The following is a 13370-nucleotide window of genomic DNA, read 5'->3' as shown; positions in this document are numbered from 1 at the left end:
AGGAACAGAAAAAATGGACAAATGGACACAGGAAACCCAGGGTGGAAAGGGAAAGGGGGAGAGTGCTGACACATTTTGGGGGTTGCAATCCATGTCACAAAACAATTTGTATATAAATCATTGAATGTGAAACTAATTTGCTCTGTAAACTTTCACCTAAAGCACAGTAAAATGTTCCAAAAAAAATGAATGATTCCATTATTTTAAGATGGCCTGATCCGCGCGAGGAGGGGCAGGGGCTCCCAGGCAGTTACTTCCTGGGTCCCAAAGGTGGAGAGGGGTCTTGCCAGATGGTTAGAGCTGCTGGCTTGCCCAATGGTGTACCCTGTGGTGTCTAAGAGATGACCCGGAGGCTGCTGCCCCCAGCTCCTGGTGACACTGGCGCCTGAGAGGGAGCTTGGACCAGGGGCTTCCCCTTGGCTGAGACCTGAGGCTGTACGGAAGTTCAGGGTCCTTCCCATTCTACAGGAAGGAAATAGCACAAGGTCTCTGGGCTCTGTCCCCACAGAAATATGGCCTCTGGGAACTGGAGCTCTTGGAAGGTCATGGTCACGGCCAGCCCTGCCCTTTCAGGCCAGTTTGCACGTCAGTTCAGCCCAGATCTGCTCCAAGGATTCACAAACATGCAGCCTCCCCCCCCTGCCCTGCACCGACCCTTAACTGGCTCCCATTTCCTTCCCCTCCCTCGGAAGACCTTCTTGATTTGTTCCAGTCTAGGAAGCAGGGTGGACCCACTTACGCTGGATGCTGAAGCAGAACTTCTTCTGCTGGTAGGAGATGTAGCTGGAGACGGCGCCAATGAGGGCCATGGCCAGGGTGCTGGCCACCCCGGCAATGGTGCCAGTCTCTATAGACATTCCTGGCCAAAGGAGGAGGGAGGAGAAAGGCAGAGAGACAGGGTCAAACCAACCGCACCACAAGGACTCAGTTCAGATTCAAGTTCAGGTTCGGGCATCTGGTTCCCTTCTCACCGAAGCCACTGAGTTCAGCTTTTTCAAATACCCAGGACTGACAAGTCCGTGTGAGAGGATTACTCCAATATAGCTAAGCCATTAAAACGACCCAGCGTCCCCTGATTCGCTAAGTGCTCCTCATTTTTCTGAGGATTTCCATTTTTAGGACTTGAAAGGTAGACAAGGAATGGAGCAGTCCCTCTTCTACTGAGGCCCAGAGAATAGGACTGGCCTGTGTCCTCCAGACCCATCTGGCTTCCCAGCAGGCCACTGCCCCAGGCTCCGGTTTTTTTCCTGCTTAATTTCTTTAAATGGCTGCATCCCTCTGCTATGTGCCTCATGAGTCTCTATCGGAGACATTCAGGGGAAGGTTGGGGGCAGCCAAGTTTGAGATGAGAGCTCCCAACAATCTTGGGACTCAAAAACCCACCAGATTCTGAGTCATCACTGCTGCCGTAGGGGCCACCACCTAGAGAGAGGACAAAAACACTTAATGTCTGCCAAGTCCCCACGATCACCCATCTTGGGGTCAGGAGGAACAGCTCACCCCCACCACCCCTCAACATTGGAACCAATTCCCCTTCCCGCCTCGCAGGCCACAGCTAGCTGAATGACTGTGCTGACCCCTTCGGATTTCACTTCTGCCACGGGTCCCAACCAGCACGTCTACCTGGGGCTTCTACCAGACTGCAGCAAGGTGTGCTTTCTTATCCCTGCCGCCTGCAAAGTCCAGGCTTACAGGTGGAACTTCCTGTCAGTAAAACGAGAGCAAATTGCAACTAGGGTCATGTAACAATATGTGTATAAGTTCTTGTATGAGAAACTACGTTGAGCCATAAACGTTCACCTAAAGCATAATGATAATAAACGAGAGCGAGCTGACACCGAGTGGCCATTAGCACCCAGCCTCTCCGCGCAGTGTTCCACTTAATCTCTTCTTCAATGAGGCCGCACTTAGTGGCTGCATCTTATAGGGCAGCAACCAGGTGAGTAACCAGCAGGCAGGTGGCTGAGCGGGGTCCACCCCAGGTGAGAAACTCTGGGACGCCTGTTCCGAATGACAACATAGGCCACACGCGGGAGGAGGGACAGAGACTTGTGCTGACGAGGAGCTGTCTTTTATCTTTTATCTTGACTGTGGTGGTGGGTACACCAACCCCCCCACACACACACATGCACACACACGCACACACACTCACATGCACACGCGCACACAAAGACATGGCATGTGAGGCTGAGGAAATCTGAATGAGGCCAGTGGGCTGTCTCCATGTCAACATCCCGGTTATGACGTACCGAAGTTAGGGAAGATGGTGCCCTTGGGGGAGACTGGGTGAAGGGTATACGGGGATCCCTCTGGATTATTCCCTACAATTGCATGCGAATCTACCATTACCTCAAAATATAATGCTTAAAAAAAGATTTTTTTGTTAGCTCTGAAAATCAACATTTGTGCATAACTCATTCCACAGCAAACCCTGCCTGGAACCAGTGAAGCTATTTGTGGTCTCCCTTCATCTGACTAAAAAAAAAAAATATATATATATATATATTTTTTTTTTTTTTTTCATCCGACCTGCTGTGAATTCTCCTGCCTTTCACTGCAGCTACAGTGATATGTTTGGTTACAGGGTGCAGCCCCCCACCATGGGCTGTTATGTAATTACGCGGTGTAAACACCATCTTGCCTTTCTAAAACCTGAAACGTTCTGGATTCTAAAATACACGTAGCCCCAAGGGTCCTGGAGGGGGCTGTGACCCTGCAGTGCTGAACCAGTAATAACTGGCCCTCAGGGATCTCGTCCTCAGGGCTGAGATTTACTTCCACACCATCTTACTTCATCCATCGCTGAGTTTGGAAGCTGTGGTGCCTCCAGAATTTCATCACCGAGAGGCAGCCAAGCCCCAGAGCAGCATACTTGTTGCCTTGTCTGGGACCTGGCACAGGTTTAGAGAGTTGCCTGCAACTGGGAGGTGGGACTGTGCTTTCAGAGACCAGGTCTGACTGATGTGGGACAATAAATGACAACGTGACACCAATAATGACACAAGTCACCATCAGCTCTCCAGAAAGAGGCTCTGAAAGCTGTGTGCACGGGGGACGGATCTGAGCTGGCCAGCAACCGGTGCCATTGCGGAACATGAATTAGCCACCGTCTTCCTCTTCCGGCCTCCTGCTCATCAGTGGCAGGAGACTGTGTTCCCAGGACCCAGGTGCTTTGGGGAAACAGCCCTGGGATGCTGGAGGCACGAAGCTGACACTTTCTTCCCCTGTCAGCATCCGGGGGAACGGAGAAATTAAAGCGTGTTATATCCCGGTCTGGGGCTGAATCTTGAGGTAAGTGCATTTCAGAAAGACCCTTAATTAGATATGGAGGGAGGAGCAGTATCTGTGGAAACGCAGTCACTGCTGTGGGGGAAAGCAGATCAGGAAGGAGGATGGCAGCCACCAGGTGTACTAAGTGTGTGCCCTGTGAAGGCTTGGGGTCCCGACTATGCTGGAGCTGGCCACTGTCAAGGGTGGGCTGAGCCCCCACAAAGGTGTCTGCTGCTGAAGTGTTCACGTCACCACATTCCCAGATTTGGGACTCTGACTAATCCAACCTATTTTCTTTTTCAGCTCCAGATGCAGTGAAGCTGAGCTTTTCCTGAATTCATACTTGGTCACACGAGCCCATAGCAAGTTGAACATCACAGCCTGTACGACCGAGTGCGTTACAGGAAGTAGACTCAGGGCCACCCTCCTGCTCCTCCTCCAGGGGCACACCGAGAAAGGGTCAGCACTCTCCCAGGATGTCAAACGGACTCAAAAGCTCAATATGTCAGCATCTGTGATTGTAAGGAAGCATTTTCTCAAGACACCGACAAAAGATGCAATCCCTCCCAAGGTGAACCCGTCCTGTGGGCAAGTCATTGCTCAGACGGACCTGTGAGCTGAAAACACCGTAAGGCTAAAGAACAGCTGGAAAATCAGAAGCCAGCCACGCCAGATCCTTCTGTCCCTTCTAGTTGCATGCCCTGAACTGAGGCCGGCCGTAGGAACCTGCCATCAGAATTAGCTAAGCCAAGGGGACAGCTTCTGAACTATGCTCGCTGACTTACTGTTTGATTGGGAGTCAGTGGCAGTGGGGAGGTGGGGAAGAGAATGTCACACTGAATTGGACACCCAAGGAAACGGATTCACCTGTGTTTAGGAAGGAGCAGTGAATGACACAGAGAAACGGGGAGAGAGCCTGGCGGGCCCGAGGGGAAAAGTAATCACCAATGTCCGCTGTGCACAGGGACTGCATAGGACAAAGGGCTGAGGAGAGGCATCGCAGGGGCCACAGGACAATTCTAGAGCCTGCCTGCTCCACAGTGCAGATGACAAGAGGGACCATGAAACATCTTGGCTTCAATTTTCTCAGTGACAGTGATGGGACAAATGGGGGGCTCTGAGAGACTGGGCCAGGCAGGAAGGGGGCAAGGGAAGCAGTGGAGGCTTACGGACCACTCTCTTAGGGAAAGGTAACAAGATCTGTTGATGAAAGACCATCATCATCATGTCCAAACAAGGAACGGGGCTCCAACAAGGCCAGAAAAAAGGTTTTTCTGAGAAAAATATGTACGCAATGCCACATTACTGAGTCTCTGTGCCTAAGACCCAAGGCCGGGAAATACATTCGTTGGGATTCTTTTTATGCTGATGGTTGTCCTTTATTTAAGTGAGGTGTTCCCCTTCACTCTGGACACCCGTGTATCTGTGAAAAGGATGGTGTCTGATCACGGCCATGTTTCGGTCTCACACTGGTTTGTAGGCCGGGACACCCTGTATCTTCTATTACTGACGCCTATAGTGATCGAGGCTATAACTGAAGCTAACAATTGATTATTCTTCACAAGAGGAGTTCTAACATGAGCCTAATTAAAGACTTCTCTAGCGCTCTGTCCTCGCTAAAACATGCACCTTTGATAAGGAAGAGATGGCGTGTCATTCAGGCTTACACACACTGCTACCGCCCTGGTCTCACTGTCTGGAAATACCATTTCTCACCCAGGGGTAATTGGCTCATTTGCTGGGTTTGCCCTTTAAAGGCTCCATGTTCTCCTGACACCTGTGAGTTTCCTTTAGAGGCTTGTAGAGTGTTTTGCTAGAGATGACACTGCCTGCAAAGGCGTTTGGGAAGAGAAAGTTAACAACAGCATCCCAGAATCAGCAGAGAACGTTGCTCCCATATGAAAGGCAGACAGTCCCTGCAAGGAAGGAGCAAATGCCACGACCATGGCTGGGAATGTTGGGAGTGGATCAGCCTACAACCAGATACACTCGTCCTCTGCCACTCATACCGCTTACAATCGCAACAAGTTGCAGCAGCCACAAGTTACAAAAACCACCACAAGTCACAACCACAGCCAGTTACAACCATAACTTGTTTTGCCACGTCAAAAAAAAAATCGGGCTAACATTCCCTCCCTACTTAGGATCAGATATCGATGCATATTACAATGAAAGGTTTACATCTTAAATCTTTGGCGGTTGTATTGGGGATTAAATGTAGTTAAGAGCTACAGCTGCTAACAAAAAGGTCAGCAGCTCAAATTTACCAGCTGCTCCTTGGAAACCTTATGGAGCAGTTCTACTCTGTCCTCTAGGGTTGCTATGAGTCGGAATTGACTCAAAGGCAACAGGTTTGGTTTTGGTTTGGCCTTGGGGGATGTGGCTGTGAAGGGGAAGCCTGAGGGAGTTTCTTTGTGGAGATGGAACCCTTCTGTATCCTGATTGTGGTGACGGTTACTCTAATCCACACGTGACAAAATTTCACAGACCTACACACAGAGTGCATGTAAAGTCTGAAGAAATCTAAGGTTTGCTCCTGACTTAATGCTACTGTGTCAATGTCAACCTCCTGGTGTGAACAGTTTACAATGGTTACGTATCATTTTCTCGTCAGAGGAAGCTGGGTGAAGGGTACTCAGGAGCTCTTCGGAACTATTTTTACAACTTCCTGAGAGTTTTAAACTATTTCAAAATGAAAAGGTATTTTAAAAAAGAATCGACTTGTATTATGGATTGAATTGTGTCCCCTAAAAAGCTACGTTGACGTTCTAAGTCTTGTGCCTGTGAACATGACCTTGTTTGGAAATAGGGTCATACTAGAGTAGGGTGGGTCCTATTCCATCTGAGTGCTGTCTTAGAAAAGGGGAGAAGAGACACACAGACAGGTCACACACGGGGGAAGACAAGCCATGTCAAAACTCATCTATAAGCAGCCAAGGAACGCCAAGGATTGCTGGCAGCGACTAGAAACTAGGAGAGAGGCATGGAACAGTTCCTGCCTCAAAGGCCGCAGAAGGAACTGACACAGCTGAGATCCTGAATTCTGACTGCTAGCCTCCACAACTGGCAAACAATACACTTCTGTTCTCTAAAGCCATCCACCTTGCAGTGTTTTCTTTCGGTAGCCACAGGAAACTAGGACAACTCGCTTTGGACTCTTTAAAAAACGCTTCTGTCATGATGAGTTTTGCCACTCCCACGCCCAAAGTGGCAGGCTCCCCTGCTTGGAAGAAGGCTCTTCCCAATGCGTCTCCCTGGTCCTCAGTAACCCTAACTGGTGCTGCCTCAGCAAATGGGCGTCTGCTGGGTGGGGACGTTCACCAAGGTGGCACCTTGGCCCAGGGCACAACAAGGGAATCGTGTGGCTTTTCCAAGTTACCTTATAAATCCCCCCTTGAGCTGCGTGGCCCACATCACTCCAAGCGAATCCCAATTTGCAAGCTGGGATATCGAAGAACTACCTCTCCCTTGCTGTGGAATCCCCTTTGCAACGTGGATAAGGCTTTTGTTCAGAGGAAGCGATGCTCCTACCTCTGTTCCTGTCGGGTTTGTAGCCACCGCCCCCTACGAGATCTTCCAGATCCTTGTCTGAAAAGCCTAAAGAAAATACACATCTCAGTCACGAAAACCAAACCAAACCAAACCAACAAGCATTTTACAGCAACAAGGCACTTCTGTGAATGTTGCTCAACACCCACAGGAAATGACAGCCGGCTTCACTTAAGGTTCATAATGAACGTGGCAGGCAGAAATCTGAGTGAGGGCTCTCAAGATTCCTTGCCATCACCTTGAACGTGGGTGGGACCCATGAAGGGGATGGGTACCATTCGGTTACATTACATGCCAAAGGTGAAAGGACCCTGCAGATATAATTAAGTTGCCAAATCAGTTTGACTTTGAGTTCATCAAAAGCACAGTCCCTCTCCCTCCTCAGCCTCCCTGTGGTCTGGAAGAAGCAAGCAGCTAAGAGCTCTACAGCTGAAAGGGCGTCTACTCTTCTAACACCACGTAAGCTTGGAAGAGAACCCCAAAGCCCAGATGAGACCCCAGCCCTGGCCAACACCTTGACAGCAGCCTATGAGACACTGAGCAGAGCACCCAACTTAGCTGTTCCTGATCTCCTGATCAAAGTTGTGAAACCATAAATGGGTGTTTCCTTAACCTGCTAAATTTACAGCCATTTGTTACACAGCAATAGAAGACTTATACAAGAAGGCAGAAAAAATGAACAATTTTATTACAATTGAACAATTGAGCACATATCTTTTAATACCTTGTGTATGAAGGAATGCACAGTATGCTTAAAGTGTTTCTGTTGCACACCAAAGTACACTGGTTGCCTCAAAAACAGCACCTGTGTGACTCCTTCAGTTCTCAGTTGGATTAGCCACTTCCCCTGGGTGGCACAAATGGTAAAGTGCTTGACTACTAACTAAACTCACCCAGCAGTGTCATGGAAGAAAGGCCTGGTGATCTGCTTCCATAAAGATGACATCTAAGAAAATGCTATGGCCGATTTCTTTAAACAAAACAAAACAAAACACTTTGGAACTGTTCTACTCTGTTAACACATGGGGTCACCATGAGTTGGACTTGACTCTATGGCAACAGGTTTGGTCCGGTCATGGAAGATCATTTTTACTAGAAGGACTGAATGATGGATAAACAATGGCTATAAAAAAAAATTTTTTTTTATACTGCCTTGAATATTTGGCAAATTTTTCTCTTAAAAATGAATGAAGTGAGCACGTCACTTGAAGGAAAATGATGGTGTTTATTGTTTTATTGACCATGCAAAGGCATTCAACTGTGTGGATCATAACAAATTATGGATAACACTGTGAAGAATGGGAATTCCAGAGCGCTTAATTGTGCTCATGAGGAACCTTTACATAGATCAAGAGGCAGTTGTTCGGACAGAACAAGGGGACACCGATTGGTTTAAAGTCAGGAAAGGTGTGCGTCAGGGTTGTATTCTTTCACCATACCTATTCAATCTGTATTAAAAAAAAAAAGTATGCTGAGCAAATAATACAGAAGCTGGACTATATGAAGAATAACGGGGCATCAGGATTGGAGGAAGACTCATTAACAACCTGGGTTATGCAGATGACACAACCTTGCTTGCTGAAAGTGAAGAGAACTTGAAGCACTTAGTGATGAAGATCAAAGACCACAGCCTTCAGTATGGATTACATCTCAATATAAAGAAAACAAAAATCCTCACAACTGGACCAATAAGCAACATCATGATAAAGGGAGAAAAGACTGAAGTTGTCAAGGATTTCATTTTACTTGGATCCACAATCAACAGCCATGGAAGCAGCAGTCAAGAAATCAAAAGACGCATTGCACTGGGCAAATCTGCTGCAAAGGACCTCTTCAAAGTGTTAAAAAGCAAAGATGTCACCCTGAAGACTAAGGTGCGTCTGACCCAAGCCATGGTATTTTCAATCGCATCATAGGCATGTGAAAGCTGGACAATGCATAAGGAAGACTGAAGAAGACTTGACGCCTTTGAATTGAGGTGCTGGCGAAGAATATTGAATATACCATGGACTGCCAAAAGAATGAACAAATCTGTCTTGGAAGAAGTACAACCAGAATGCTCCTTAGAAGCAAAGACGGCAAGACTGCATCTTACATACTTTGGACATGTTGTCAGGAGGGATCAGTCTCTGGAGAAGGACATAATGCTTGGTAAAGTACACAGTCAGCAGAAAACAGGAAGACCCTCAATGAGATGGATTGACACAGTGGCTGCAACAGTGGGCTTAAGCATAACAACTGTGAGGACGGTGCAGGACAGAGCAGTGTTTCATTCTGCTGTACATAGGGTTGCTATGAGTCCGAATTGACTCAACAGCATCTAACAACAACATTTATTGCCAATCATAAAATTTGATCTCTCAAGGAAAAATCAGAATTTTGAAAAATGTGTATCTGGCACCATGATCTTCCCAATACATACAGACTTTCCCCAGGAGATCACCGATGATATTAACAAATCTGACTACCCGAGACCAGAAGAACTGGATGGTGCCCAGCTACCATGACTAAACATTTCAATCAAGGATTCTATAGAGGAATTCTGATCGAAAGGGGGAAAAAGCAGAACAGAATTTCAAATTCTCATGGACTCCAGACTTTCTGGAACCATGAGGATGGGATGAACCCCTGAAACTACTGCCCTGAAATACTCTTTAAACCTTAAATCAAATTTTCCCTGAAGTCTTCTTAAAACCAAACAATACTTTAGCTTAACTAGTGAAGAGTATCTGCCTTGAACATTGTACGCTTTCAAGATCTATCTATATGGGATCAAACTGACAAAAGCAACTCAAAAGACGAGATAGGAACCTTGGGGGCAGTGAGTTTATGTCAGTGGAGGAGGAACAACTCCGCGAAGGAGGGTGAGGATGGCTATACGACTTGAAGAATGTAATCAATGTCACTGAATTATACATGTAGAAACTGTTGAACTGGTGTGTATGACTTGCTGTGTATATTCTCAAAAACAATAAAATAAAATTTTTAAAAAATGCAGCTTTTGGGTACTGTATAATGAAATGTGGCATCATTTGGAAGCTCAACACAACTTCAGGCACCAATATTTTCCAAATGTCCAATGCAAGATGTTGCAAAGTCAAGAATGGGCGTAAGATCTATTCGAAGGGCAATAGAGTCCACTAGGTTCAATGGAACCGAGTGTGGAAAGGTCACGGGTATGGTTTCACATTCCACACCACACTTAACCTGTAAGGAACGACCACTTCTCGAGTTCTAGTGTCAGATCCAAGAAGAATGTCAGCAATGATCTAGAAACTCTACTGAAACATTCCTCCCTTTTCCAACTACATATCTAAGCCCAGATTTTCTTCTTACACTTCAACCATGACAGCATATCACAGTGACTGAATGCATAGCAGGTGTGAGAATCCAGCTTGTCCATTAAGGTGGACATGACAGAGATTTGCAAAAGTGTACAAGAATGTCACTCTTCTCAACAAATTCTGTGTTTGCCTTGCCAAACAGTTATTTCTTATAAGAATTTTATCTATGTTAGTATGTATGGATTTACTGTTGTTAACTTAAAATGAAGTAATGAATAAATATTTAAAGATTTTCTGTTGTAAGTTCTAATATTACAAATTGTAAGTTCTAATATTGTCAGTATCAATAGATATGACCTACACTTTAAAAAACAAACCCTCTTTGAGACCCTCAATTATTTTGAAGACTATAAAGGAGTCCTTAAAACGAAATGTTTGAGAACCACTGTCTTAGGGTTCTTACAGGCATTGACTGCCCCAAGCTCTGCTAGGTCAAGGGTGGCTCTGTGGGCCTGTTGTGCTAAAGAAGCAGAACCCCACCAGGGAGCTGCAGTGCTGGCCAGTGGTTCTCACCAGCTACGGCTCACCTCCTCCTCCTGCACTTGGTTTCCTGCGGCCGTCATCTTGATCATTGCGATCATCCAAGGCGTCAGCCAACTTAAAATCACCATAATCTTCAGTGGGCCCCAAAACACAAAGGAAACAGTCAATTGGTTAGACTATGCATAATTCATTTGGACATTGCCCCTAGATGGAGCTCCAGGTCCCCCCTTACTGCCCTCCTCAGGGCAGCAGCCTTACCTGGAAGATTTGCTGGCGCTTGGGTCATTGCAGGCCTCCTGGTTGTGGTAGTGGTGAGACGACCCCATCTTTCTAAAAGGGAGGAAGGGCAAGAGAGCACATTTAATAACAAAACTCAAATCCACTTTGTGGCTCAGGGGAGTTCACATCATCAGTGAAGTACTTGTCTTGCTCCTTGAGGCTCTTATACGGCCTCCAAAGCATCACTTTGAGTAGGAAAACAGAGAGAAGTGTAGAAGGGTTCAATGAGGCAGGTTCTGCTCACTTTCCTTTAGGGGGCGGGGGTGGTGAGGCAGGGGTGGTCCTGCATGTGACCTGGTGGGTGTGGAGTTGGGACTCCAGCACACATCCCCTGGGAGAGGATCATATGACCAGGGAGTTCCAGACCTTGCAGAGCCCCAAGCTTGGTTTCCTCCATTATCAGTCTGGTACCCTAACCACAGATAACACCACCCAGGAATGGAGTGAGCTTCCTAGTGGAGTATGGGAGTATGTCACAAACTGAAAGTGTTTACAGTGAACCCCCCCACACACAAAATATTTTTAAAAACTGTAGTCATGACTGTAAATATTAAGCCTTTGTGTGCAACCAGATTCCTTTTAAAATATGGACTTTTTTTACAGCATGCATAAGTTCGCCAATCGTTTATTTTCTTAAACATCAAGACTGTGCTATGACTGTTTCTACTATTATAGGTAGTAGGGAGAGAAAATTTAAGGGAGAAGGCAGGCAGAGATGGAACAGGTTTAGCTCTCTATACAGCAAGCAGTCAATAATTGTCAACTATTCAGAAAAGAAAAAGCAATGTTTGCAAGAAGAAAAAAACCTCACTGACTTTTACACATCAATAATGTGATCCCCAAATTGTCTACAGCCATTGAAATGCATTACCTGTCTTTTTTGGATAGGTCCTCGGGGTTGTCTGTGGATCAAAGAAATGCGTGTCCGAATCTTCTACAAAGAGAGTGTAAAAATAACAGTCAGCACATGAAAAGATGCTCAGTGTCATCAGTCACTAAAGCAAAAAAAACAACAACAAAAACCCCACTATTGTCAAGTCCCTTCCAACTCATAGTGACCCTACAGGACAGAACAGAACTGCCTCACTGGGTTTCCAAGGCTGTAAATCTTTATGGAAGCAGACTGCCACATCTTTCTCCAGTGGAGGAGCTTTTCTGTTCAAACTGCTGACCTCTCAGCAGCCAAGCATTAAGAAGGGCTCCTCTTTAGTCATTAAGGAAATGCAAATCAAAACCACAATGAAAGGTGGGGTCAAGATGCTGGAATAGTCAGACACTTACAACAAAGACCCGAAAAAACAAGTGAATCGATTATATGTATGACAGTCTAGAAGCCCTGAAGAAACCCTGGTGGCGTACTGGTTAAGAGCTATGGCTGCTAACCAAAAGGTCACCAGTTCGAATCCACCAGGCACTCCTTGGAAACTCTATGGAGCAGTTCTACTGTGTCCTATAGGGTAGCTACGAGTTGGAATTGTCTCAACGGCAATGGGTTTTTATTTTTATTTAGGAGTCCTGCACATCAAAGTCAAAGTCGAGGAATCAGACTAAGCAGCAGGAGGAGGGAGAGACAGTTCAGAAGCAGCGAAGAGCTGCCAAACCTGACCCGGCAGGAACTAGCACCCTGCAGGCTGGATCAGCTGGTGTGCGTGGTGAGACAAGCAGTGGTGCTCGGGACATGTTTTCTACATCGGGAGACACGGAATGGCGGAGAGTCTACTCAAGCCTCTAAAACCAGCAAGAAATGGCACTCGATCAGCAAAAGATAAGTACATGCATCTAACCTACCATGTGGATGAAAAAACACCTCCTTTGGGAAGAATTTCTCTCCCATTTACCTGCCCCCTCCCCACTCTGCACCAGGTCTGGGCTGGCTTCAGGAATTGCCACATCCCCGGGGCCAAAAGTAGGACCTGTCGGACGCCGTGAGCCATTCTCCTGGCTTTGAAGAGGGAACAAATCAACAAACAGGAAAAAATAATCTTCCAGCTCCCCTAAGCCAGGAACCCAGGGCAGACACACCCCATTTACCTAGGCACAGGCATAAGGGGTCCACGGACTTTGAATGACTTTCACCCCTGCACAGACTTGTGTGGGCCTATTTCAACAGCATAGGCCCTCTTTAGCACACTATAAAAGGGCATTTACCTAAAACCTATCAACTATAAGGTGGAATGGCAGATTTGTGATATGTAACACCTCCCTGCCCATTAAGCAGGGTCCTCGCCTACCCACATCAGGGGCCTGAGGACTGGTGGCTCCACCCATGCCACCAAGCCACCCGTGACAGGGGTCCAAGAATAAGTGGTGCCTTCCAGTCCTTACAGCCAACAGCATTGGGTGCCCATAGTCTGGCTGCAAAACTCACCCACCTACGTGCTCTAGGGAACAGGGATATGCTTTCCTCCTAGACACTGAGGGACAGCCCATCAGCCCCCTGCCCTG

At 46.8% G+C, this 13370-nt stretch overlaps 1 protein-coding gene across 1 annotated transcript in view; it reads right to left on the bottom strand.

Moving 5' to 3' along the window:
* CD99L2 (CD99 molecule like 2) overlaps positions 1 to 13370 on the bottom strand; it is a 104353-nt gene that overhangs the window by 25165 nt on the left and 65818 nt on the right. The window contains exons 3-8 of the mRNA XM_049873414.1: positions 11797 to 11859; positions 10905 to 10976; positions 10691 to 10777; positions 6802 to 6867; positions 1384 to 1422; positions 740 to 859 (exon numbers count right to left, since the gene is read on the bottom strand). Coding sequence (XP_049729371.1) covers positions 740 to 859; positions 1384 to 1422; positions 6802 to 6867; positions 10691 to 10777; positions 10905 to 10976; positions 11797 to 11859 — 447 coding nt within the window. The remainder of the gene's footprint in view (positions 1 to 739; positions 860 to 1383; positions 1423 to 6801; positions 6868 to 10690; positions 10778 to 10904; positions 10977 to 11796; positions 11860 to 13370) is intronic.

Source organism: Elephas maximus, chromosome X, assembly GCF_024166365.1.
Source record: "Elephas maximus indicus isolate mEleMax1 chromosome X, mEleMax1 primary haplotype, whole genome shotgun sequence".
In the NCBI taxonomy this organism is placed as follows: domain Eukaryota; kingdom Metazoa; phylum Chordata; class Mammalia; order Proboscidea; family Elephantidae; genus Elephas; species Elephas maximus.
This window is presented reverse-complemented; position numbering and strand designations above follow the sequence as displayed.